General features: G+C 51.0%; 1 protein-coding gene across 2 annotated transcripts; it reads left to right on the forward strand.

Moving 5' to 3' along the window:
• The first annotated feature begins 17 nt into the window (after positions 1-17).
• PRXL2A (peroxiredoxin like 2A) lies at positions 18-24456 on the forward strand. 2 transcript variants are annotated; one of them, XM_002720973.5, is made up of 7 exons: positions 18-255; positions 6278-6341; positions 11360-11539; positions 13453-13544; positions 19089-19229; positions 19868-20032; positions 23753-24456. In XM_002720973.5, the coding sequence occupies exons 3-7, from the start codon at positions 11362-11364 to the stop codon at positions 23864-23866; spliced, it is 690 nt and encodes a 229-aa protein (XP_002721019.1). In that variant the 5' UTR covers positions 18-255; positions 6278-6341; positions 11360-11361; the 3' UTR covers positions 23867-24456. The 2 variants fall into 2 exon arrangements, with proteins under 2 accessions (XP_002721019.1, XP_008272532.1); XM_008274310.4 differs by lacking the exon at positions 18-255 and adding an exon at positions 5260-5481.
• The last annotated feature ends 3439 nt before the right edge of the window (positions 24457-27895 follow it).

Below are 27895 nucleotides of genomic sequence, written 5' to 3' on the forward strand. Positions count from 1 at the left end.
GGCGGGGCCGGAGCTCCGCCCACAGGGGCGGGGCATGGTCACGTGGTCTTGGCGCGGTGGAGGCGCGGCGCGCAGTGCGCAGGCGCGGGGGGTTAGCCGCCCCCTGGGGACCCTCGGGGAGGGGGCGTTGGTCCCTCAGATCCGGAGAGTGGAGCGAGGGAGAAGGCGGGAGGTTGGGGAGACTTGCAGCTCGTACTGCGCGCCGGGCTCTGAAGAGCGCTTGACTCCGCGTGGGCGCGGTCCGCCGGGGCGCAGGTGAGAATACTGAAGCAGGGTGGTCGACGGTACGCGGTAGGGGTGCCGAATTGATGAGGTCCGCCCGCGGCCGCGCGGCTGCACCTGCAAGGCCCCGGTGGCCTAGCTCCTTCCAGGACGGCGCGGTAGTCCGTGAGAAACGCACGCAGGGGTCCGGAGGCCCGAGCCCGGCTGGACACTGATCTGAATGCCTGCCTTCCCAGCCACCGAGCTGCCTGTATCCTTGGGACAAGGGACTGCCAGGGCCGAGCCCGGGGTGGGCCGGGGGCGGCAGGGCGGCTGGAGGAGAAGGCACGGTTCTAGCTTCCTTCAGACTCTGAGCTGCACCTGTTACCCTCTTCCCCCGCAGGTGGCAAACGCCTGTTTTAAAACAGGAAGAGCCAGGTGTCAGTGTCAGAACTTTGTGCTGAGATCTGGAATGAAAGGATGGACGTCAGGGCTGCTGCAGAGCTGGGAGGGCAGGAGGCGGTGGAACCCTCAGAGGAAGGTTATTAGGCGGGGGTCGCGGCTGAGGAGGGCCGTGCGCAGGGAGCACTCCCGGGAGTCCCCGGACCACACCAGGGCTCAGGTGCAGCTGCTCCCCCTCCCCGGTTCCGTCGCTCCGTGCAGTTTTCCACAGCCCAGACATCTAGAATGAAACTTCGTTTCTTGCTTCTGTTTTTATTTTAGTGTGTTTTCCACTGAGCCTAGCAAATGATTTATGAAAAGAAAGTAATTATTTATGATTTATTTTGGAAAAGCCTTGTCCTGGAGCCACTCTCTAGAGACTTCAGTGCTTCTGGTTTGGCTCAGCCCTGGAGACAGAACTGGGACTCAAAATACAAACTCTGACTCTAAAAGATACTCATTCATCAATTACTCTCTGTTTTGTGTGCATTTAACATTCAGAGGTAATTGATCTAAATATTAGCAAGAATTATGCATCGTACACGCAGCACTCTTTGTAAGTAGCTTACAGAGCATCTCCTATATATTTTATCCTTTGATTCTTACAACTCTGATTTGGAAATCATTCACACTAATGCAAAACAATGCTTTCTTCAGATTCATACAGATTGTAGGAATTAAATTTTAGTTATTCTTGGTCTGCCTTGTCCCATGGTCCCCTCCTTTGTAAGGACGTACCAGTCAGTGGGACCGTTTCGCTCCTTCAGCTTCTGCAAGGGGTACAAGAGGCATTTCTGATGATTCTCTCACCAGCTTTTGTGATGCCAGGAAGGTTTCGTTAGGAGTGGAATACCAGGGCTCCAAGGCCCAGGCTCTGTCCGCATCTCAGACATGAGGCAGCTCTCTGGCCTCTGTGAAGTGTTGAGCAGTAGCTCCAAGTCTCCCTTGGCCAAGGCTTGGGTAACAAGAATATTCACGGGTTCTTTGGAGGGAGCCGGCCTCACTTCTGTGCTCAGTGGCCTCTGGCATAGAAAGATTGAACTGGGCAGTGCTCTTTGCCTCGTGGGGTGCAGGTAGTGCAAAGGGCAGTGTTAGGCTGCTGCAGGGGTAGCATGGGGTGGGCAAACAACACAAGCCAGGGTTCCCATCAGACCTAGCATTTCCTCCCAAGAGGCAGGCCGGCATTGAAGCAGCTGGAGAAGTTGCACAGTGTTTCCTTTCTGTTCTGCTTCAGATGTGCTGCCCTCTGGGAGGGTGTGTGTTTCTGAGCAGGCAAAGAGGACAAAGATAACGCTGACTTGCAATTCTGTAGCGCATTGCTGCATCTTCCATTGCTCTCATCCGTTCTCACACCCGGCCTTCAGAGTGCCCTTGTGTTTTCGGAAGACACCAAGGTGGCCGGTGCCACGGCTCACTTGGCTAATGCTCCGCCTGCGGCGCCGGCACACCAGGTTCTAGTCCCTGTCGGGGGGCCAGATTCTGTCCCGGTTGCTCCTCTTCCAGTCCAGCTCTCTGCTGTGGCTTGGGAAGGCAGTGGAGGATGGCGCAAGCGCTTGGGCACCTATACCCACATGGAGAGACCAGGAGGAAGCACCTGGCTCCTGGCTTCAGATCGGCGCAGCGCGCTGGCCACACTGCGCCGGCCATTTGGGGGTGAACCAACGGAATAGGAAGACCTTTCTCTCCCTCTCTCTCTCTCTAACTCTGCCCGTCAAAAAAAAAAAAAAAAAAAAAGACACCAAGGTGCAGAAGCTTGAGTGACCTCTCACAGTAAAGAGAGCCGATTCAGGAGTTTCCTGTGTCAGTGCAGTGTCCTTTATGGGCAATACCAGGACTTCCTCTCCATGCTCGTAGAACTTGATCAAGAGCAGCTGTTCTGAGCCCAGACAGCAGAGCCTAGAACGGCTGGATCTTTCAGAGGCCTCTGTTGCTTGAGGACCACTTCTCAGAGGAAAAGACCCCTCCCTCTTGGCCCCCCGTGCCTCACCTTGTGCAGTGTCTCTGAGTTTCCCAGAAGCTGATGTGTCCTCTGGTTCTCTTTTGAGGATCTGTTCAGAACTTGCTGAATCTGGTATCTGAGGGTGGAGGTTAGAGCCAGGCAGACTGTCAGCTGGAGACTTGCAGGTAGAGGAGTGCTCATTCTGAGTGGCTACTTCCACAGTGCTTGAGGATGAGGGTGGGTAAGAGGGTGTCTCCTGTTGTCCATGGGGCCCTGGTGCTGGACTCATCACACTGTGTCCCTGTACTCATCCAGAATTGACAGGGCCTTGTTACTGTGGGTTGGAAAGGGGCAGAATGGCTTCACAGCTGAGTATGGGCATTGTGACCCTTAAGAAAAGATTTGGCTTTGGTGTATGAGCTGCTGGCCAAGGACTGGGCTCGGGACAAGCTGGTGCTCTCTCCCTGCACGGCTCCGCAGGCCCTGCTCTGGAGCTGTCTCGCTCTCAGCTTCCCTGAGGCTCACAGGCAGGCTTCAGGACCCGCAGGACTTCCCTTCCCGGGTCCCAGTCCCCGCAGCGATCCAGCCTTAGAGGCCTCTGGCTGGCTGGCTGCTTGGGACTCGAGTATCCAAAACAGGGTAAATGGGTCACGGACAGGAAGTTGGGAGCCACTGACAAGCTGTACTGCCCACATGACCTGGGACTGGCAGGTCCCTTCTCTGGGCCTTCTCCTCATTTACTCACTTCGTAAAGGAGAGGCTGAACTAGAGCTTTGAGAGGAGAAGGGGGAAGGAGGAGAGCAGAGAAGGAAGATGCCATGTGCTTGCCAGCCTGTGCACGGAAGGCCTGGGGCAAGGAGGCTCACCTGCGCCTTTTACCTCTGTGGTCTCCCTTGCCCCTCCTCCCCGTGTGCATCAGGTCAGCTCGTTTGAGCAGGGAGGATGCTCTGGGTGGGGCTGGGCAGGTGCACCCTTGCAGTTGGGAAGCTCATGCTGTCCCTACTTGTTTCAGACATGAATTGACCCATGATGCTTTGCTTTGTTAAGACTTTATCAGTTCCTGCCCAAAGGCAACTTCTGGAATGGGCTGGAGTCATACCCAGGGAAGGGAACAAATGGAAGTGTGCACACTCAGGACAGCAGTGGCCTTCTGGACGTTTGGTCCCTGAAATCACAGTCGCATGGTGCTTTCAAGTCTGTGGGTGTCCCAGCTGCGACAATGTCATAGAATTTCTAGTTCCTCCCTCTGTACCGGTGAGGAGGCCAGGCTCAGAGCGTATTTCTCAAGGATGTCTGGGAGCCCTGCCAGCCAGCAGAGGAGCTGGATCCGAAACTGAGGTCACGGAAGCCCCAAGCCCGAGTGTTTCTTCAATACCAAGCTGGCCCTTCCATACTGAGATGAAATGGGATATCTGTAAGTTATTTCTGGCTCTGCCTCACTGGAGTTTAGAGAGTAAAATTCAAATCTCTTCATTAGACATCGAATGTCCATGATTACCAGTGTTGGTGTTAAGTACAGAGGATGTAGGAAAGAATAAGACAACAATTCCTACCCTCAGATTGTGCACTGTATTGTGGAGAAAGATGTGTAAATAGCTACACAAAGTCTATTTGGTTGTGCAGTATGCAAAAATATGTGTGTGTTTGGACATGCACATATGCTACATAGTATAGACAAGGCTGAGGGACAGTGTTGCTAAGGCTTTTGGAGAGGAGGTGTTATTTGTGTGGGACCTTACAGGTAAGCCAGCATTTGCCTAGTTGGCATGGGAAAAGGAAGGACCTGGGCCACTTGCTGGCCTTGCACATGGAGTGATCTGGCAAGGAGTGAGGCCTGAGTGGTGGGCCAGAGCTGAGCTGTGCAAGGCCCTGTTGGCTGTGCTGAGTTCAGACTGAGTGCCAGTCTGAAGCCAGGGAAGGATGGGATCAGGTTGGAGAGGTTATGATGGCTCTTGCTCTGGCCATGTCATGGAAAATAAACTACAGAAGTCAAGAGCAAAGCCACCTTCAGTTCTGTGGTTATTGAGATAGGTTAGGCTGGACTTGGCCTCCAGCAGGGAGGTTGAGAAGAGGTAGCCAGCAGCCACATTTTTAGCAATGGGAAGAACTTCTTGGCTGATAAAGTGTGGCCAGTGAGGGTGAAAGAAAAATGAAATGTTACTCTCAGTTTCTGGATGAGCGTTGGCCAGATGCTTATTGTCCGTCACTGAGCTAGGGAGCTCTGGAGGTCAGTTTTAGACTCAGTGAGACAGAGAGACCTACAAGACCCCCAAGTGGAAACTTTGGGTCAGGAACAGCAGTAGTGACTTGGAAGTCATTATCAAGGTGGCGGGTGAAGTGCTGAAAAGAGGTGAGGCTCCCAGGAAGGGAGGGTGGGTTGGGAGAAGAAAGAAGGGAGAGCAAAGGTGGTAAAGAAGAGACAGCAGGCCAGGGACCTCCGTGGACCTGTGCTGGGCCTGGGCCGGGGGTGAGGAACTGGCAAGCACACAGGCTGCACAGCAAGCCATGGAGGAAAAGGCTGTTGGACCCCTCTGGTTTCTGTTAGAGTGACACACAGACTATGTTAAGGGCTTCGCTCCATTAGCCTGCATCGGAAAGCTGGCACTTGGGAAATGTTAGAATCTGCATGATTGCAAATGACTCAAAAACCTTTGCTCAACCTTTTGAAGTCCTGGGGGGGCCTTGGCAGCTCTCCCTTTGATGTTTTCTGGAGATTGCCTGTTGGCAGCTGAACCCTGGCAGCCCCAGGGTTTCTGGGTGGCCTGGTCCTGCCAGTGGAGTAACAGAGCTTAGGGGCATAGGCGGGACTCCAGAGCCCCACCTCCAGCCTTCCCCTGCTGCCTGCTCTCTGTAGGTCAGTCTCTCTGCCAGCAGGAGCAGGGGTGTGCACGCAGTGGATGGTGAGTGCCTGTTCCCAGCTGTGACTGGTGTAGGGTGAGGGACTGTGTGGGCAGGGGAGCTGCCTGTGCAAAGAAGAGACAGGCTCCCCAAGCTGGAAACGGAACCAGCGAGGTGGTAGTGGGGAGGAATCAAGAATGTCTGGTCTCCAGAGTGAGCTCTTTCTGTTAGAATCACAGGATGTCACTGGAGAGCTTCAAGAGCCTTAGCAAACCGGGGCGGAGAGGGATTGCAAGGGAAAGGGGACCAGACTGGTGTTGCCTCACATGGGGCACCAAATGTCAGGAAAAGGGGGCAGAAACAGAGAGGAGACAGGGGTATGAACTCACAGCCAGACCTCACAGGGCCCAGAACCCAGCAGGCTGGGCTTTTTTGTATATTAGGTGGGCTAATGGTTGGGGTAGGGGCAGTAGGCAGAGGTGAGCTTCTTCATGCAGGTTCTTCAACTTAGCCCCCTCTGCCTTCCAAACCTGGGGAAGAATGCAGGGTGTGAGGCTGAATTGGGATTCAGAGTTAAGGGGTAAATTCTGATTATATCTGCTTTTTGGGCAATGAGCTAGAATGGCTGAGGCGTATGGCTTTGTTCCATCAAGGATCACCCAGCTTGGCCCAGGGAGCCCAGCTGGGCGCCTTCCCTTGCATAGCCATGCTCTCCCCAGAGGAAGGCTACACAGCTGTTGTTTGCTTGGGGCCTTAGCCTGCTTCACCTTGCATGTGGGAGAGGGAGATCAGATAAGCAGTGGGGAAAGGCAGTGGGGGGCCGGCCCTTCTGTAAACAACTTTGCTCTTGTCTTTCAGAGAGACTGACCCTGGCCTCCGCGGGACAGAGAGGAGAGGAAAGAGAAGGGACATCTGGTGCGTGGTAAGTTTCCTTTTACAGTGAACATGGTTTGCTGAACCTGATGACTGAAAGAAACCAAGCTGATCTTCTTAACCATCTTGAAGACTAAAGAGATCTCTCTTGACCTCTAGAAATGCATTTCTGAATGTGTGGGGAGGCAAAGTGTGACAGTAGAAAGACTGAGTTTTGAAGTATTCCTGTTGACCTGGGACCGAGTTGCAGTAGTGCTGCCTCCTGGCTCTGCGACAGTGGGGTTGTGACTGAACTTCTCTGAACCTCGGTGTTGGTAGCTGCAAAACAGGATAATCCCCACATCACAAAGCTGTTGAGTGAATGAAATTAGGCCACAGATGTCAAGTGGCACCGACAGGATCCTGGCTTACTGGCCTCCCTCCCCGTCTAGTCAGTTGTTTTAGAAGTCCCTACTGAAATGTATTCTAATATTTAGACATTAAAGCTTTTCCTACTCTTTTTGTTTTTTTTTTTTTTTCAAAGATTTATTTATTTTATTTGAAAGGCAGAGTGACAGAAGGAGACACAAAGAAAGAGAGAGAGAGAGAGACCTTTCATCTGCTGGTTTCCTTGCCAAATTCCCACAACAGCCAGAGCAAGGCCAGGCTGAAGCCAGGAGCCAGGAACTCCAACTGGATCTAAGGGTGGCAGGAATCCACGTAACTTGGGCCATCACCTGCTGCCTCCCTGGTGCATCAGCAGGACACTGGATTGAAGCAGAGTAGCTGGGACTCAAACCAAGCACCCCCGGATGGGATACAGGCTTCCCAAGCAGCAGCTTAACTTGCTGTAGGGGCCTGGGTGTTAGGAAGAGAGTGCAGATTGGCACCAAAATGTTGGGAAAAGAGATGCAGATCAGAGAGGAGGTAGAATACAAATCTACAGCCAGACTGAATGTATTCAGAGAAAATAAATCCACAGAGGTGGGTGGCCAATTGCACATTGATAGAACACCCAGCAGGAGACCCCAACCCAGGGGCCAGGCCTTTTTACATCTTGGGGGGGGGGGGTGCAGATGAAGGTGAATTCCTCAGAACTGGTCTGGAACTGGTCTTTCATGTGGCTGCAGGGCCTCCGAACCTGGGGAGGAATGCAGGGAGTGGGGTGTAAAGATAATGGGGTATGAGACCAAATGGAGATTCAAGGGCAAGGGGTACATTCCAACATTATCTCTCTTTGGGGCAATGAGCCAGAATGACTGAGGCTTATATCTTTGTGCCATCACCAGGGATGAGGGCCATTGCTACAAAGGGGTGACTCTACTCATGATTTAGGATCACAGCCAAGGGTAGGGCTGGGGCTTGGATAGAATTCACAGGAATTTTGAAACTCAGATCTCCCGTGCTATAGCCTTTGGACTTGAGGTAGGAGTGGGGGGCCTTTGGGGCATAGAAATCTTGAGTTTTCAAGGCACCGACATCTGCCCCTAGTCAGCTTGCTGCTTCCTGGGCTTAGTCAGGCCTGGCAGAGCCCTTCACCCTGCCTCCTGTGCCCTGTACTGGCTTCAAAGCCACCTCCGTCTTAGTGTTTCTCTGGCTGCCCAGACTGGTTCACAGCCCTGCATTGCCATAGCTCCGTGCCCACGCTGCCTCACCTTCCCACTTGCTTTTCAGCTATTTGTGTACCAAGCTGTGTCTCTTTGAGGACTGTGTATTGTTTCACTTTATGTCCTCCCAAATTTCCATTTATTGAACAAGTCAGTGCTGAATAAACATGTGTGAATAAATGTTGAGTCTTTTTAAGTTGAACTGCTTTGTGCTCATGAGGGAACAGGCAGAATGCCTGTGGATGAGCAGTGGAGAGATGGGGCCTATTGCATTAAGTTTGCAGGGGTATGTTGAAAGAATATAAAGCTGACCATAAGGGTTCTTGGGCTTGTAGATTACTAAGTCTCAGTGAATCCATCTGTAGGGTTTGCACACTGCTGCAGACATGTTTATCAGATCTGTGCTGAGATGCCACTCTGTGTACTCTCGCACCATACATACCTGTCAGAAATCCAGGGATGTTTTATATTTTTGGTAAGATTTTTATTTTAGGGGCTGGCACTGTGCTGCAGTGGGTTAAGCTGCAGCCTGCAGCATTGACATCCCATATGGGTGCCGGTTCAAGTCCTGGCTGCTCTACTTCTGATCCAACTCCCTACTAATGTACCTGGGAAAGCAAGGGAAGATGGCCCAAGTGATTGGGTCCCTACACCCATGTGGGAGACCTGGATGAAGCTCCTGGCTTCTGGTTTTGGCCTTGCCCAGCACCGTCCAGTGCAGCCATTTGGATAGTGAACCAATGGGTGGAAGATCTCTCTCTCTGTCTCTCCTTTTCTCTCTCTGTAATTCTGCCTTTTAAAGAAACATATCTTTAAAAAAAAAAAAGATAAAATTGTTATTTATTTGAAAGAGCTAGGAGAGTAGGGGAGATACAGAGAGAGAAAGAGATCTTCACCCATTGACTGGTTCACTCCCCAGATGACCTCAACGGCCAGGGCTGGGCCAGGCTGAAGCCAGGAGTCCAGAATTTCTTCTGGGTCTCCAGTCTGGGTGGCAGAGGCCCAAGAACTTGAGCCGTCTTCCTCTGCTTTCCCAGCACTTTAGCAGGGAACTGGATCAGAACTGGAGCAGACAGAACTCAAACGGGCACTCATTTGGGATGCCTGCTTCTAAGGCTATGGCTTAACCCCCTGAAGCTACAACACCCGCCCCCAGGGATGTTTTAGAAGTACGTAATTTTTCTAGGCTCTCTGGAATCTCCTTTTTACAGCATGCTGGTGAGAGCAGTAATTTCCTCCTAATTGTTCTGTGAACTGTAATCTTGTAATGTGTAACTTTGCCACAAAAAAGAATGGGAAGCAGGCCTCCTTCCTGCTTGGCCTGAGAACTGTCGACCATTAAGTTGTCATCTTCATCATTCAATTCTATTGAATTCATCGCGGCACACATTTGGGCTGTGCCCACTGCATAGCAAAGGTGCACAGTGCTAGGCACAGATCTGGAGATTAACGGAGAAGCAGAGTCAGAGGAGAGAAGTCTTACCGCCAAGGCAGGTTTGTTAAGCACGGCAGAGGGATCTTCAGTGCGGTTTGGACAGAGGACTGAGGAGGGATAATGAACACCTCTCGGCAGTGAGAGTCAGGTGCAGGCAGAGCATCCGGGGAGGTCTCTTAAGGAGGTGTCTGAGTCTAGAAGAATAGGAGGGAGGGTAGCAGGCAGAGGTGTGGGTTTGGGTCTCTGTCACTATTGCTAACTTGCCACAATGAGCTAACAAGCTGGGGCTTGGGAAGGGCCCAGCGCTCCAAGGCTGGCCTGCCCTCACGGCTGTCCTTGTCGAGCGGCTCAGACACCTGCCAGTCTGGCTGAAGTGCAGCAATGCTTTCTTAGTTCTGATGTGGGGCGTTTCTCTGCCGCCAGTCTACAGACCACGTTCTGGCAGTGAGGTTAGAAGGAGCTCTTCTCCCCCAGCTGGAGTCCTGGTATCAGAAACGTCACAGCAGCACCACTTTCCCCAAAACATACACACTGACCTCCCCCCCCCTTTTTCCTCTTCCTTCATGTGGATGCCAAATTCCTCTTTGTTAAATACTGTTTTCATTTGGTCACCGTCTCACTTGGAAGTTCTCTTATATTTCTGCAATCTGAAATTCCCAGGCTGGCCCACCCCTTCCCTCCAAAAGTCATCACCACAGAGCCAGCCATTCCTCCCCCATCCCACTATGGGGCACCCCCACAGGCCCCTCCATCAGCAGTGATGCGGATTTCCAAACATTAGCTGGATCTTTGGAGAAATTTCTCCTGGCCAGGTCCTGCAGGGGAGAGCTGGATATGAGATGGGGCTGGGCTGAGATTGGAGCTGGTGGGGGTTGGGGGAGCACACATACCCCCAGGCCTGCGCCTGGTGGTCCAAGAAGCACCAGAGTCAGCCTGGCTTAGGGAGGAAGGCACCCAGTCCAGTCGAGTCAGATCCTAGATAGCATGCGGGCCAAATGGAAAGATGGGGATAGTGCGTGCTTGTTGGCAGAGTGGGCTCCCTACTGCTATTACAGGAGTGGGCAGCATCTGGGATTTCCCACGCAGAGACACAAGGCTACTGGCAGGGGGCCTCAGGGACCAGGAACCAGTCACCAGCTGGAAACAAGGCTGGACTCTGACGGACCTGCCAGTCCCCTGCCCTGTGCAAACGTCTGCAGCTCCCGCTCTCTCTGGCGTAGCACCAGCTCTCCATCTTGGTTCCCATTCGTTCAGCAGGTACCTGCTTGGTTCTGTTCCCAAAGGAAAATGATGTCAGATTAGATGCAGGTGTTCAACTGTGACTTTCCCTGAGTGGTAGGCTTCAGGGGACATTTGCTTTCTTCCTAACTAGGCTTTTATATGTTGCTTCTTTTTGGTTTGTTTTGTTTTTATTATAAGAGCCTCTTTTATTTCTGTAATGAATTAAAAATAAAGATGTTCTCAGTTGGGAGAAATTTACTGAAATTGCCTGCTGGGCACTGGCTGTGGGCTTGAAGAATAGAATATGGTCCCTGTTTCTGGGGGATCCTCCTAAGAGCAGCAAAGAAAGGGTGACAGGCCAGCGTTCTAAGTGTCTTCTAGTCACGGAGGAGAACGCTGCCACCCAGAGAGGCAGGAGCTGAACCGCCTGGGCTGTGAGGGACACTCAGGTTTGGATGAGGAGAATGAGGAGACTGTGTGACCCCCAAGGACACAGCCTGGCAGAGCACCACAAAGCTGGGGGCACAGCCTGGGACATGAGTAAGAGGAGTGCCCGAGAAGGTTGTGTTCCTCTTTCGGCGCTCCTGACGCACTAATGAGCTCCTTGTGGCACGAACCTCCCTGTTCTTGACATGGCCCCAGCTCTCCAGCTATGGTAGCAGCAGGTGCCTTGCAGTCCTTGTTTCTCTATGGCTGCTGGCCACTGCCCCTCCTCTGGCCTCCTGGCCTGCTGGCCGGCTGCCCCGTCAGAGCCTTGGCCGGAGAGATCAGATTCCAGCTGTCCCGTGGAGCAGTAACGTTTTCTTTTTTCCTTTCAATCTCCAGAAATGTCCTTCCTCCAGGACCCAAGTTTCTTCACCATGGGGATGTGGTCCATCGGTGCAGGAGCCCTGGGGGCTGCAGCCGTGGCGCTGCTGCTGGCCAACACAGACATGTTTCTGTCCAAGCCCCAGAAAGCAGCCCTGGAGTACCTGGAGGACATAGACCTGAAAACCCTGGGCAAGGGTAAGTGTGACCCTGCCAGTCTCGGTGTTTCCGAGACTCCGGGATGCAGGCTCGCTGGTTTTCTTTTTCTTTTTTACTGAAAAGGAAATGTAACAACATTAGGAAAAATGTAATAACACTTTTTAGATTACCGGTAATCTCATTACCCTAACACAATGATCATGTTTTGTTTTGGTGTTTTCCTTTCCGTGTTACATTATTATTATATTGTTGTGATCCTGCTGTGTCATTTGACTTTTTCCTAGCAAAAGCATTTTCCACTTTCTATCTTTGTCTCTCTGTGTGGATAAATTGCTCCATAGTAAAGTCGCACGATTGTTTCCTCAAGCAGCCTTTCCAAGGAGTGGGCTGAGGAATTTGGGGCTTATGGGACCTTCGAGAGAACAGGAGTTCTCAAGACAAATAAGAAACACTGTTCCTGTTCCGTGTTCCTGATGCTCAGCTTGGGGGCCTGGCACACAGTAGGGACTTGTTATTGAAATGAGGGGTCTCTGGATTGCTCCTGACATCAATATGGCCAGCTCCTGGGTGTGCTGAAGCAGCAGCACACAGGAAAGCTCAGTGGGGCTTCAGTCACGCTGACAGGTGGCAGGGGAGGTTGGTGAATGTTGGGATTCGCTGACTGGTGGGCTCCAGGTTAGCCCCCAGATGGAAGTGATCAGCATCTTCTCAGAAAGTGAGGAGGCTTATCAAAGGCAGGTGGGAGTGTGGCGTGCGGATTCATGGCAGGTCACGTTGGTAAGACACTGAGCAGAGACCTCTCCAGCTCTGCACCCAGAATGTTCCAATCTCACTTGATTAAAGACAGTCTCCCCCCTCTTACCCGCCCCGCACACACACATGGAGCATCCTACAGAGGCATGGATTGCTTTGGGAAATATTAAGGGGACAAGGGTTCATACTTCCTGATCCCTCACTAACTCTCATCCCAGACACTGGAGTGAGCACACCATAGTTGCTTTTTCTTGCTCTCTGCAATCCAAAATGGAGCTATTTAGATAACCACTTTTTTTTTTTTTTTTTTTTTTTAAGACAGGCAGAGTTAGTGAGAGAGAGACAGAGAGAAAGGTCTTCCTTTTGCCTTTGGTTCACCCCACAAATGGCCCCTACAGCCAGCGCACTGGGCCAATCCAGAGCCAGGAGCCAGGAGCTTCCCCCAGGTCTCCCACATGAGTGCAGGGGCCCAAGGACTTGGGCCATCTTCCACTGCTTTCCCAGGCCACAGCAGAGAGCTGGATTGGAAGTGGAGCAGCCAGGACTCGAACTGGCACCCATATGGGATGCCAGCACTGCAGACCAGGGCTTTAACCCAGTGTGCCACAGCATTGCCCCTTAGATACCCACACCTTACGTGAGAAAATGAGGTCCAAAGAGGAAGAATAGCTGGCCTTGGGCCACATGGCTGGATTTCAGAATCAGTCTGAGCTTTTCAGCCGGGCCTGGGCTGCAGCATTGCACCATCCCAGAGCGCTTCCTCACTACAGGTCTTCTTCCCTCCTGCAAATAACATGGCCCGTGTAATGATTTCCTTTGACTCCTTTGAGTGTCCTTGTAAGAGTGATGTTTCTTTGGTCACAGTACAAGACTTTTTCAGTTGTAGCCATGCTTCTGCCCTGAAGGATTATTACAATGTCCAAAGACCAGAATAAATAATACCCATTTTCCCCAAAATGTCCCAGTTTGCAAATAGATTTTTATGGGGGAAGAGAGTGTGGGATTCTCAAGATGAATATTGTCTGTGTTCCCTGTTTGCCTTCTCCCACGTGTGGAACGCCTGTCCAGGTCCTCTCCTAGGCCTCGTTTCTGACCTCGGCTTGGCTCAGCGTGGTTCGTGACTGCCCAGTGGCTAGGGCAGGGGTGGACAGAGCTGGACTGGGCTAGGACATCATAAATTTCCTTTTCTTCTTCCTCAGAACCAAGGACCTTCAAAGCAAAGGAGCTCTGGGAAAAGAATGGAGCCGTGATTATGGCAGTACGGAGGCCGGGCTGCTTCCTCTGTCGAGAGGTGGGTGCGTCTGGAAATCTGTTCAGAGAAAAGGATCCTGGCGAGTGGGAGCCAGTGCATTTGCAGCCAGGACCGAAGAACCGTAGGCTCACTTTCCCTTTTACCAGCACTGATCTGTGCTCTGTCATTTGCTGTAGGAATTTCTTTTGACTTATGCTCTGTGTCTGGTTTTTAACAACTTGCCATCCCCACTAAGGTTAGCAATGCATCTGACTTTCCTTTGGAACTCTCAAGGCTTTCATCCTGGGCCGTACCCTCTGGGTCCTGGACTAGCTTCCATTTAATCAAGAGCAGCAGCAGAGTCCAAGTCCACGTTGCTACTGGTCAGCACAGACGCATGCTTGCCGAAATGAGGGGGCTGGGTTTCCCCTATACCAGCATGGTCAGCCCCTGGCTGTGCTGAAGCTGCAGCATGACAGAGAAGCTCTTCAAAACCTGTCTTTAGAACAGACCTAACCGGTGCCGCGGCTCACTAGGCTAATCTTCCGCCTAGCATTGCCGGCACACCGGGTTCTAGTCCCGCTCGGGGTGCCGGATTCTGTCCCAGTTGCCCCTCTTCCAGGCCAGCTCTCTGCTGTGGCCAGGGAGTGTGGTGGAGGATGGCCCAAGTGCTTGGGCCCTGCACCCGCATGGGAGACCAGGATAAGCACCTGGCTCCTGGCTTCGGATCAGTGTGGTGCGCCGGCCGTGGCAGCCATTGGAGGGTGAACCAACGGCAAAAGGAAGACCTTTCTCTCTGTCTCTTTCTCTCTCACTGTCCACTCTGCCTGTCAAAAAAAAAAAAAAAAAAAAAAAGGCCTGCCCACACGCCTCTTCTCAGAGACCCACCTGGAGTGCATCGTGGACAGCTGAGACCACACACTCCAACGTGGTAGCCCTGCCTTCTCGCCAAGTGCTCTCAGTGTCAGATCTGGAGCTCAGTGGGCTCAGTCCTGCTGATAAGTGACAGGAGAGTTTGGGGAACACTGGGGCTCCCTGACTGGCTTCCCCATGCTAGACTTCCTGTCTAGCAAGTGAGGAAGCTTATCAAGGGAAGGCAGGAGTGTGACTGTGATTTTTTTATAATCTTTTTTTTAAAAAAAAATTTTTTTAAATATTTATTTTATTTATTTAAAAGATAGAGTTACAGAGAGAAGTAGAGCCAGAGAGAGAGAGAGCGGTCTTCCATTCCTCTGGTTCACTCTGCAAATGACTGGAATGGCCAGAGCTGAGCTGATCGGAAGCCAGGAGTCAGGAGCTTCTTCCAGGTCTCCCACGTGGGTGCAGGGGCCCAAGGACTTGGACCATCTTCTACTGCTTTCCCAGTCCATAGCAGAGAGCTGGATCGGAAGTGGAACAACCGGGACTTGAACTGGTGCCCATATGGGATGCCAGCACTGTAGGCCAGGACTTTAACCCACTGTGCCACAGTGCCATCCCTAAAGGTTTCTTTATTTATGTATTTGAAAGGAAGAGTGACACAGAGAAGGAGAGGCAGAAAGAAGGAAATATTTCATCAGCTGGTTCATTCCCCAAAAGGCTGCAATAGCCAGGGCTGGGCCAGACCAAAGCCAGGAACCGGGAACTCCCTCCAGGTCTCCCATATGGTGTCAAGAACTCAGATACTTGGGCCATTATCTGCTGCTTTCCCAGGCACATAAGCAGGAAACTGGATCAGAAGTGAAGTACTAGGGACTCAAACTAGCACTCTGATATGGGATATGGGCATTCCAAGTGGCATCTTAATGTACTGTGCCACAACTCCTGTTCTGTGTGGCTTTTAAAATATATATATATATTTTATTATTTATTTATATGAGAGGCACAGAGACAGAGAAAGTGTCCATCCACTGGTTCATCCCCAAATGTCTACAACAACTGGGACTGGGCCAAAGCCTGAGCCAGGAGCCTCATCTAGGTCTCTCACATGGGTACAGGGCCCCAAGGACTTGGGTCATCTTCTGTTGCTTTCCCAGGAATACTAGGAAGGAGCTGGATTGGAAGTGGAGCAGCCAGGACTCAAACTGGCACCAATTTGGGATGGATGTTACAGGCACAGCTTAGCCTGTTAATGCCACAATGCCAAGCCTGAGACTCGGACCTCTTTATTGGTGTCTCAACCTCTAAGTTAAATGTCTGTCCCAGAAGTGTGATTGTTGAAGCACAAAATGCTAATGTTAGGGAACACTGTGGTTACCTGCATCCGACGTATCCCTTTATAGATGGGTAAATCAGGGACCAGTGTGGTTTGATGGCCTGCCGAGTTGGTAGCAGAAAACCTGTGTTTGCGATCACCATCGTACTTAGGACACACTGGAAATGACAGTGCTGTTTCTCATGTAGTGGTGTTGACCCTGTTCTGGCGGTCATCGTCCTCCTTCCGGTTGTGCTCCCTAACCCTGGGGCATGGCCCTTCAGCCTGGCTAATCTCACCCCTGCTTGTGTGGTTGCACTGGGGAAGACTCTGTTGCTTTGCTGAGTGCATGCAAAGCCGTACAGTATGCTGCCCTCGCGGCACTTTGGTGCCTGTGAACTCATGAGGTCCTCACCATGTCCCTTGAAAAACAGCTGGCTGTCCTTACTCTCATTTTCCAGGGGAGGAAACTGACAAAGCCAAACTGCTTGAGGAAGTGAGTTAGTTATTTCATCGCCTGCTATAGCAAATTCCCGCAAGCTCGGTGGCTCTCATTTATCTTACAACTGTGGAGGGAGTGGAATCTGGTCTCGTCTCTCTGGAGCCTGTGGAGGAGAACCCCTCTGTCGGTCACCCTCAGCTTCCAGAGGCCACCTGTGCTCGCTGGCTCACACCCCTCCTCCATTTGTGAAGCCCGCCATGCCTGTTCAGGTCTTCCTCCTGCTGCGTCACTCTGACACTGCCTCCCCTGCCTCCCTGTTCTGCCCTTAAGGAGCCTGATGACTATATCCAGTTCCCTGAGAAAATCCAGGTTAATCTCCTTATTTTATGGTCAGTTGATGAGCAACTGTAACTTCATGGTCTTAATTCCATTTTACCATGTAACAGAACAGGTTCACAGATTCCAGGAATTAGGACACGGATGTCAGTAGAGGCTGCCATGAGAGGTGGGGCTTTAAACTTAAGGGCTTTGTTTCCAGAACTGTGGTGCCTCCTGACTCCAACATGGAATGCTGTTTGATTTGATTGCTGGAGGCTGTCGAAACCCAGAAGGTTCCAAGGGTACTATCTCTCCCTAATTATAACCTGCTTGCCTCTACACTGGCCTGTGCCCTGGCAGAGCAGTTTTGGAAACTTGGGTGGGTGGCAGTCGGAGTTATTTTGAGTGGCTCAGGGAGGAGCTGCATGACTCAGTTTCTACTTCATGGCTTGGACAGTGCTACAGGCAGTGCAGAGAGCCCAGGAAAAGTGAGTCAGGAGACCTGCTGTCCTCAAACAGGTGGTCTGTGCCCTCCCGACGCTGCAGTCCTCTTTGCTCTAGGCAAACTGCTGCTCACCCTGAGATACCAAGTACAATCAGTTCTGTTGTGTTAGCTATTATTTTTTCCTATTCTGGAAAGTGAAATGTGGTTACCATTGTATAGTAGCGTATTTGTGTTGAAGACAGTGGGTCGGGGCTGGCGCTGTGGTGCAGTGGGTTAACGCCCTGGCCTGAAGCGCTGGTATCCCAAGTGGGCACCAGTTCTAGTCCCAGCTGCCCCTCTTCCAATCCAGCTCTCTGCTATGGCCTGGGAAAACAGCAGCAGATGGCCCAAGTCCTTGGGCCTCTGCATCCACATGGGAGACCCAGAAGAAGCTCCTGGCTCCTGGCTTCGGATAGGCCCAGCTCCGGCCACTGTGGCCATCTGGGGAGTGAAAAAGTGGATGGAAGACCTCTCTCTGTCTAGCTGCCTCTCCTTCTCTCTCTATGAAACTCTAAATTTCAAGTAAAATTTTTAAAAATATAAAAAAAAAAAAACACAGTGGGTCACATTTAAAAGGGATTCCTGTTGATTCTTTAATTCATTTTTTTAAATTGTTTTGTCTCTTGTTAATCTTTTTTTTTTTTTTTTTTTTTTTTTTAAGATTTACTTATTTATTGGCCGGCGCCGTGGCTCACTAGGCTAATCCTCCGCCTAGCGGCGCCGGCACACCGGGTTCTAGTCCCGGTCGGGGCGCCGGATTCTGTCCCGGTTGCCCCTCTTCCAGGCCAGCTCTCTGCTGTGGCCAGGGAGTGCAGTGGAGGATGGCCCAGGTGCTTGGGCCCTGCACCCCATGGGAGACCAGGAAAAGCACCTGGCTCCTGGCTCCTGGCTCCTGCCATCGGATCAGTGCAGTGCGCCGGCCGCAGCGCACCGGCCGCGGCGGCCATTGGAGGGTGAACCAATGGCAAAGGAAAACCTTTCTCTCTGTCTTTCTCTCTCACTGTCCACTCTGCCTGTCAAAAAAAAAAAAAAAAAAAAAGATTTACTTATTTATTTGAGAGGCAGAGTTACACACAGAGAGAGGGAAAGACAGATCTTCCATCTGCTGGTTCACTCCCCAAATGGCCACAATGGATGGAGATGAGCCAATCCAAAGCCAGGAGCCAGGAGCCCCTTCCAGGTCTCCCACATGGGTGCAGGGGCCATCTTCTACTGCTTTCCCAGGCCATTAGCAGGGAGCTGGATCAGAAGTGGAGCAGCTGGGACTTGAACCTATGTGGGATGCTGACACCACAGGCTAAGGCTTAACCTACTATGCCACAACACCAGCCCCAATTCTTTAATTCTGACACCAAATGTGAATGAAGGAGCTTTATCACAACTCACGCAACTTCATTTATTCATCAGCATACAGTTCATGGAGGGCCAAGGCCGTCTGTGGCTCTCGGCGGCATTCTCCCCACTGTCCACCAATGTTCAAATCTCCACTTGGTATTTAGTTCCAGCCATGTTTTAGGCACTGAGGGGTCCAAAGAAATGGAAGACGTAGCCTTTTAACTATAAGCTGCTTTGGGGAATTTGAGTGGCAGCACTCAAATTAGTGGTAACACTCAGATGTCACCCAGCAGGGTGAGTAGAATATGCACAGACGAGTAGAGCCTTGCTGCAGACTGCACTAGCTAGGCAGATCATTTTAGAGCGAGGATGCTTTTCAGAGGGTAGCGTGTGAGCTGGAGATAAAGGGAAGATTACTGCAAAGGGAGGGAGCTGACTGGGCCAGAGTGTGGAGGCCAGCATCGTTCACCTGGCCCTAGTGCAGTGTGTCTGCTGGGCCCTTGTGCCAGTTGGCTGTAGTGCAGGGAAGAGGATGGGGTATGAGCAATGTGGAGCAGGAGTGGAGGAGGTGTTTGGTGCCACCTCTTGGTTGTGGCTGCTCCCTCAGCTGAAGTAGGGACACACGCGGCTGGAGCCTCGCCTCTAATTCCCACTGTGAAGGAGACAAGAATCGGAGACCTGATACCTTATTCTGAGACCCAGTGCCCAGCTGGGACAGGCAAGCGCTGGGTCACCGGGGCATGAGTTGTTTCTGGGTTCTGTACCAGCCATGCTCTGGGCCCATGGGGGAGGTGGGTTGTTGGCCACCGGGGCCCAGCAGTTCGCATCCCTCAGCCTCCCTGCCTCCCGCAGGAAGCTGCAGACCTGTCTTCCCTGAAGCCCAAGTTGGATGAGCTGGGCGTCCCCCTGTACGCAGTGGTGAAGGAGGACATCAGGAGTGAGGTGAAGAACTTCCAGCCTTATTTCAAAGGAGAGATCTTCCTGGATGAAAAGGTATGTGTGCTGTGAGCTGGTGGGGCCAGGCCCAGCAGTGGAGAGCTGGGCGGTTCAGGGTACGTCTGGCCTGGAGCTGGAGGCCGAGCTCTCCTGCAGTGGCCCTGGATATCAGAGGCTTTCCCAGGCCTGAGCGGAGCACGACCAGCCAGTTGAAAGGTGAACTCTGTTATTCCTGAAGCCCTTCCTGCCGTGTGACCCAGGAGGGCAGGAAGTAGCTGACACCCCATCAAGTCCCTGCCTCCCAATGCAAGTAGGGGCCGTGGCACCAATCCCCATCCGTCAATTCATTGCAGCTATATTTCTTCCCCTCTGCTCTGCATCTGCAGAGTGTAGCACTGTTCCCACTCTGCCAGGCTCAAGAACAAGTGAGAAGCTGAGTCTAGGGAGCTTCAAATCTGCCTCCCTAGATTGGGACTGCCTTGAGGGTGGAAGATGGACCTGGCAGGGTTCTCTGTTTCCTTGGGCAGTTGAGAGTGGTGCTGGGTGGAGGCTGTGTGTATTGGGTGGGGGAGAAGGCACCAACCAGCATGCCTCGGGTCTTTGCCAGAGAACAGATGCTCTGCTGGGAACCTTTCCTCCCTGGGGCAGGCAGGGCTATAGAAACTCATTTAGAGTCTGTCTTTCTCACCCTGTAGAAAAGGTTCTATGGTCCACAAAAGCGGAAGATGCTGTTTATGGGATTTGTCCGTCTGGGAGTGTGGTACAGCTTTTTCCGGGCTTGGAATGGTGGCTTCTCTGGAAATCTGGAAGGCGAAGGCGTCATACTTGGGGGAGTCTTTGTGATGGGATCAGGAAAACAGGTAAGTTTATATGTGTTTGAAAAGCAGAGAGAAAGACCACGATCTTCCATCTGCTGATTCACCCCCCAGATGCCTCTATCAGCAAGGGCAAGGCCCAGCAGAAGCCGGGATCCAGGCACTCTAGCCTGGGTGGCAGGGACCTAAGTACTTGGGTCATCACGCACTACTTTTCCAGGGGCATTAGCAGGGAACTGGATGAGTACATGGAGTAGTGGGGACCCGCCCCCCCTGCACCACAGTGTTTACTTGTGGGTGTTGCAATGTCTATTAGCTGGGGCCGCAAACCTGGAGCCAGGGGGTTGACTTTGCTTATTTGAGCAGTCCCAGCCTTTCTTCCAGAAGTCCAGGGAACACGAGGAGGGGATGGGAAGGCAATTGTCATGTATCCCACAGCTGCCCTCTGCTGGCACCGTGCAGCTGGATCTGCTCACTCACCATGGTCCTGTCACAATTGTGCAGACAGGGAACTTGGGACCGAGGGGATGAGCGACTGCACCAAGGACCACAGCTCATCCTTGGCGCTGCTGGGGCCTCCATCCAGGTTTTCTGACTTCAAGTTTTGTTTTCTTTTCTTAAACAAGAGTATTATTTTCATTCTGCTCATGAACTTAACTCTGGTGGAGTGTCCACAGGTCATCAAGAATGGATGATAAAAGTGAAGAGGAGGCCGGCGCTACAGCTCACTAGGCTAATCCTCCGCCTGCGGCGCCAGCACCCCAGTTCTAGTCCCGGTTGGGGTGCCAGATTCTGTCCTGGTTGCTCCTCTTCCACTCCAGCTCTCTTCTGTGGCCCGGGAAGGCAGTGGAGGATGGCCCTAGTGCTTGGGGCCTGCACCCGCATGGGAGACCAGGAGGAAGCACCTGGCTCCTGGCTTTGGATCCGCGCAGCGCTTGGGCCATAGCACCCATTTGGGGGGTGAACCAACGAAAAGGAAGACCTTTCTCTCTTTCTCTCTCTCTCACACTGTCTAACTCTGCCTGTCCAAAAAAAAAAAAAAAAAAAAAGTGAAGAGGAAAGAAGGATTAAAAGAGGCCTAGTCAGGGAAAGTGGCAAGGAAATATCGGGGAGACTGTGCTTTTTCCAGTGAGGGCCTTGGTGTCAGGGCTGCCCCAGGAGAGGTAACTGACCCCCTGCAGACAGGCTAGGGCAGAGTGGGTGGAGGCAGGGCATGGCACATGCACCTGCAGACCAGACTTGTCCCTGCATATTAGCACGTGTAGAGAGTATTTGCTTCCTGGAGAAAGACGGGATTGGTCTGCATTGTTGGCTCTCACTTATAATATCGGGAACCATATACTGTGCCCAACTTGGGAGGAATAAAAGTGAGAGTGGAAATCCCAGGGTTGTAGTCATTATTTCTGATCTCTTCCTTTTACACTGTACTAACTGCTCACTCTTAGCTGTATTAGAACTTAGTATAAATGGTGTCTGATTTAACACAAGCCTACTAGCTGTTTTTCTGGAAAATATTTTAAGATGTTGTCGTGATAATGGCTCCTATGTGCACCAGCCTCATTCCAGGTGCTCATCTACGTGGTCTGCCTTTCTCAACCAACTGTGGGGTACTAGGTGTTTTTATTCCAATCTCTAGGTAAAAAACAGGCCTCAAGATGTGAAAGAAATCAGCCAGAGACACACAGCTAGTGAGCAGAACAATGGCAGTAACTCAAACGGCTCCAGCTCCAGAGACCCAGCCCTGGCCCTGCCCGAAGCCTGTCTTCAGAGGGGGTTCCAGTAACCCCTTCCAAAGGCTCTTACACCTGGACAGACCACTTCTCTGGAGGGTTGCCCATCCTCTCCCCACTTTGGCTTGTGGGGTTTCTTCCCGTGGCCTCTAGGGCAGGGCTTGGCACACCTGCCAGCCTTCTCTTGCCTGGCGATGCTGACTCATCTGGTGCTCATGGGCCTGGCTGGCACGTTCCTGGCGTTGCTAGGTGTGTTGTTTGGTTTTGTTGTTACTCCCTGGGGCTCTGGCCTTCACCCTCCCTGGTGGAGAGTCGACTGGGCTCACTGAGCATCAGGACTTAACTCAGTTCTTCTTGGGAGTAGGGTTTTGCGGTCTCATAGTGCCAGGTGCCAGTCAGTGGTGATTTTCTTTGTGATAACATTCTTGAAGTCATTCTTATTTTAAAGATGTGTGTGCAATAGAAATTTGAGGACAGTGGAACAGTAGAAACTGAGGAGAGCCATCCAATGGATACCTAAAGGAACAGATCTAAGAAGGCTTTTGTTTTAGAATGTGGTAGCTTGTGAAGCTAGATTTTTTTTCCCATTTAGAGGTATATTGTGAACATTTTAATACATTCATACATATCATAATTCTCAATATTTTTATACCACATTATGCTTTATTGAGATCTACTTCCCTGTGCTTGCTACACTGTGGTGGGGCTTTTTACTTATTTTTTTAATTTTTGAAATTTTCTAAATAATGATACACTGTATTTACAGATTTTTATTTTTTAAAAAAATTTTATTTATTTACTTGAGAGGTAGAGTTATTCAGAGAGGGAGAGACAGAGAATGAGATCTTCCATCTGCTGATTCACTCCCCAATTGGCTGCAATGGCCAGAGCTGGACTGATCCCAAGCCAGGATCCAGGAGCTTCTTCCAGGTCCCCCACATGGGTGCAATGGACCAACCACTTGGGCCATCTTCCACTGCTTTCCCAGGTCATCAGCAGAGAGTTGGATTGGAAGTAGAGTATCTAGGACTTGAACTGGCTCCCATTTGGAATGCCTGCACTGCAGGTGGAGGCGTAGTCCACTATACCACAGTGCCAGCTCCCAGATTTTAATTTTTAATTTGAGTTCCTGGATGTAATAGGCCAAAGAACTCTTCAACCAGGACTCCTTGATGCTGATCTTACATGCATTATTTTTATCACTTTTGCCACTGTAGGGGAGTGTAGCAGTAGCCTGCATCTTAGTGCCTCAGAAGTGAGTGGCCTCTGGTTTCTTTTTTTTTTTTTTCTTAAAGCATTATTTTATTTATTTGAAAGACAAAGTTACAGAGAGAAGTAGAGCCAGAGAGAGAGAGAGGTTTTCCATCTGCTGGTTCACTCCCCAAATGACCACAACGGCCAGAGCTGCACCAATACTAAGCCAGGAGCCAGGAAACTCTTCCAGGTCTCCCACGCGGGTGCAGGGACTCAAGGACTTGGGCCGTCTTCCACTGCTTTCACAGGCCATAGCAGAGAGCTGGACTGGAAGTGGAGCAGCCGGGACTGGAACCGGCACCCATATAGGATGCCAGCGCTGCAGGCTGGTGCTTTAACCTGCTGCGCCACAGCGCTGGCCCCAGGCCTCTGGTTTCTTAGGAAGATCTTTTTCAGAAGGTTTCCAATACCTGACCCTTAAACTCCGTTTCTACACCATCTTTTCTGCGTTACCTTTGTTCTGTTCTTTTCACCTAGAATAGTCTTTTACCTGTGTCTCCACCCTTGTCGACAGCCTGGTTGCCTTCCAGGCTTCATCAGCTATGAAGCCTGCCTCTGATGTCCTTGTCTCGGTTAATCTTGTCCGACTTCCTGCTCCCGAAGTGCTGTCTGCACAGTCCAGATGCTGTGCCGGGGCCTTCCTGGTCCTACTTTTCGCTGAAAGACTGAACTCCATACAGGCCAGATTCTGATCGGTGTTATCTGCTGCCCAAGCTCGGGGCTTGGAAGGCCAGTGTCTCTGGCGTCAGGAGGACTGATGCTCCTGCTTGTTTCCTTTTAGGGCGTTCTTCTTGAGCACCGGGAAAAAGAATTCGGAGACAAAGTAAACCTACCTTCTGTGCTGGAAGCTGCCAAGAAGATCACATCCCAGACCTCGGCCTCTGAGAAAAAATGATCCCGAGAAACCAGCCAGCTCAGGATGCCTCTGGGCACTTGTGCTCCCTGGCTGGGCTGTGTTTCCACACGTGCCCCTCAGTAGTCGGAAGCCCACTGACACCGCACTCTCAGTATGGTTATTAACGTATTTTAATATTACTGTATCCTGTTGAGACCCAGTAAGGCAAAATAGCCCCTAAAGAAGACTGACAGAGACCTAAGGAATTAGCGAGGGTTCTTTAAGCTGAAACTTAGAAAGTACGAGGCTAGCTGTTGATTGCTGTACCTCATCACGAAAGGATGTGACATTTGAATGCTGTTATTTGAAAAGATTTTTCATTTTCATGTTGTCAAAAATCTGAGAGAAGTTGATGATTGGCTTGAAGATTAGAGAACATTAGGTTCCAGGCTTGTGCATTTTCTATTAATGATTTGTGGTATGATAACAGAGTGGTACTCTTATAAAAGAACTGATGTGTGATGGGATAGTTTGGTAAGGGTAAATTACAAAGTGGAATCTCTGGTTTCCTCGTCTTCCATTCTAACCTCAGAGAGTTGTTCTAGACAAAAATGATCATCTCTGGCTCTAATAAAATTATGTATCAGAAATCATCTGCATATACAAGTTTTTCCTGAGAAAGCCAATAGTGAAAATATTTACCAAAATGCTGATTGAGAGTGAAAAATCAGTATTCCCCATGGGTGTGGGGTAACGGGGATGGGAGACTCCCTTAGTTCTAATGATCAAAGAGGCTTGAAAGTGACCAGAAAAATTCATCCCCTCATTCATGGTAGTGGTTTTGCCACTGGATTCCCTTGGTATTTAGAATTAGTAGCTGCTTTTCCATGGTTCTTTTGGCCTACTTTGGTAAATCCAGGGCAGAACCAAAGTGTAAAGGGCGTAGTGTCATAAATCTGTTATGTTGGAGTTTTACCATGTGAATAACTATAAAGGCAGCAAGAGCCCTCTGTCCCAGCAGTGCCCTAAAGGTGCCAAATTGGTCCAGCAATAGGAAGGCAGAGGTGGGAGTCAGAGGAGCAGCGCACCCAGGAGGCGGCAGCCGGCGTTACCCTGGAAAGCGGGAGTGGAGAGTGAGGTGGAAGGAAAGCTGGGGAAGGGGAGCGTTGGTGAGGTGAGTGGTTCGTGGCTGAGCCAGGGCTGGGGCTGGCTTCAGCGATGGTGGCTGCATGGGGCCTGGCCGTTTGCAGTCTCTGAAGCAACACCCTCTGTACCCATGTGGAGTTAGTATAATGACTCATCCCCCAGGAGCTGTGATCAGCTACCTACCGGGTAACAGGAGAGCTCAGAGCAGCGTTCCCTGGGGCCTAGAAGACACCTGATGATGCTGACACTGTTCTCTTGCAACTAAAGAGGAGTAGAGCCCGAGAGCACGTTGCACCGATGGATGCGTAAATAGAAACCTTGCTGTTCTCGCGTTCACCAACCTGTTTCTCTTGGGTCTTCGCATGCAATGGTGCTCTTTTCTCTCCTGTTATCATCCCATTATTGACACAGCAATGACTGTCACGAGGTGGGTTTAACTTCCACTTTAACCATAGCTTTCCTCATTGGTAAGATGGGAAGAGTGACTCCTGCCTGCATTCCTGGCTGTTTATCAGAAGTCTGATGATGGGGGCCGGCGCCGTGGCTCACTTGGCTAATCCTCCGCCTGTGGCGCTGGTTCTAGTCCCGGCTGCTCCACTTCCAGTCCAGCTCTCTGCTGTGACCCGGGTAGGCAGTGGAGGATGGCCCAAGTGCTTGGGCCCCTGCACCCACATGGGAGACCAGGAGAAGCACCTGGCTCCTGGTGGCTTCGGATTGGCGCAGTTCCGGCCGTAGTGGCCGTTTAGGGGGTGAACCAATGGAGGGAAGACCTTTCTCTCTGTCTCTCTCACTGTCTAACTCAACCTGTCAAATAAGTAAAAAAAAAAAAAAAAAAAAAAAAGTCTGATGATAAATGTTGTTATCAGATAGTACTTCTCAAACTTGAGTATACACGCTGGTCACCCCAGGATCTTATTACTGTTGTAAATAAAACTGGGCACAAGTTGAAGGCAATGAACTTCAGTGGCTCCTGCACTAGGAGGGGGAGTCCTTGGCTTAGAACTCAGGTCAGCTCCTATCACTGCAGAGGTGACTGGGAATTTTAGAAGAAGAAAGCTGGCTTAAGGAGAGGGAACAAGGCTGGAGGAGTCAGGGAAGTGGAAAAGTACAAGAAGCAGGGGGCGGGGGACTGGTGGATGTGTTAGGCTGTCTGCAGCTCATGACAGCACAAGCTTATGAAAGTCAGGCTTCGGGGCTCCCACAGAGCCCACAGGAGTCAGCCCTGGCTTTCTGATTGCATTTCCAAGGGATGGCTACCAGGTCCTTGAGAAAGACACTCCTAGGGAGGAGATGCATATATGTGTATATCTCAAGGGCACAGAGGAAGGATTTAGAGTTGTAAATTTTGTAAAGTAAATGCTCTTAAAAAAATGGAGAGAAGCCTGCGGTCAGGTGTTGGCTGGAACAAGCAGTAAGTTCTCTTGGCAGCCTTCAGTTTCCCTAGGCAGGAACTCAAGGAGGGCTAGATCACCCCAGGGACGTAGCCTTGAGCTTCTAGAAACTGCTGGTGTTTGTTCAAGCCTCCTAGCGTGATGGTGAACAGAATTGCAGCTCTCTCAAGATGCCAGGACAGCTGGGAGCAGAGGGACAGAGAGCTGAGTCAATACATTTATTCTGTCCTCAGGTGATCTTGCTCCAAGGGTCACTCTGAGAAGCATGATATAAATCAAAGTTATTAATCTCTGTGAGCTTTGGGTTTGAAGCTTCAGGTTTTTTAGCAAGTATGAGTTGGTTCCCTTTTGAGTTATTTCATAAACTAAGACTCTGTAATGCAAACTACCCAAGAGGATGAATAAGAGACAGTGTCCTTACTGTAATGCCGGTGGTTCTCAATCTTGACTACACAGCTGAGTCACCTGGAGAGGTTTAAAAAATTTCTGACTGGGGCCAGTGCTGTGGTGCAGCGGGTTAATGCCCTGGCCTGAAGCACCAGCATTCCATATGGGTGCCAGTTCAAGACCCGGCTGTTCCACTTCCGATCCAGCTCTCTGCTATGACCTGGGAAAGCAGTAGAAGATGGCCCAAGTCCTTGGGCCCCTGCACCAGTGTGGGAGACTGGTGCTTCTGGCTTCAGAATGGCGCAGCTTCAGCCATTGTGGCCAATTGAGGAGTGAGCCAGCAGATGGAAGACCTATCTCTCTCTCTCTCTCTCTCTGAGTAACTCTAACTTTCAAATAAATAAATAAATCTTTAAAAACAAACAAAACAAAAAAACCTTCTGACATCCAGGCCCATTAAATCAGTACCTCTAGGACAGGATCCAGGCAAGAATATTGCCCTGGCTATTGTGGGCATTTGGGGAATGAAGTAGCAGATAGAATGTTTCTCTCTCTTTCTCTCTCTCTCTCTCTCTCTCTCTCTCTCTGCCTTTCAAATAAAAATAAACTTAAAAAATGTTTAAGTCTTTGGCAAGGGTCAGGGATGGTGTGGCTTGGCGGGGGAGGGGGACCCTAGATGGAGCTGAACCTCCAAGATGGGGATTAGGATAGTAAACAGTAGCTGTGGGAGGATGCGGAGGATTCTGGGATGTTTTGTTTACCTAATTCTGTGGTCTCTCCCCTAATATACTGATTTCTCCAGAGCTGTGCCTGTGTCTACTTTTTCTCTTCCCAGAGGAGAGCATGGGGGGACGGGGGGTAGGGACGATGGGCTGTGGGGAAGAGACTGCAGGTGCTCGTCAATCAGAGGGAAGAGTCTAAACTCCGCCCCCAGCCCTGGCAGCCTTCCCTTCTCCGTTCTGGGTTGCCAGTGCCCCATGGGGCAAGCAGACAGATGCGTATTTGTGAGTTTATATTGGTGACAGGGAAGGAAAAGTTGACTTGTTTTGGTTTAACCCCTCAAATCCTTTTTAGGTTTCAAGGAGAAGAGTTTGTGATTTTTTTTTTATTATTATTATTCCTAACTAAATTATCATAGTGGCTGCTACGGCCAGTGCACTGCACC

The sequence above is a fragment of the Oryctolagus cuniculus genome, chromosome 15 (genome assembly GCF_964237555.1).
Source record: "Oryctolagus cuniculus chromosome 15, mOryCun1.1, whole genome shotgun sequence".
Lineage (NCBI taxonomy): Eukaryota > Metazoa > Chordata > Mammalia > Lagomorpha > Leporidae > Oryctolagus > Oryctolagus cuniculus.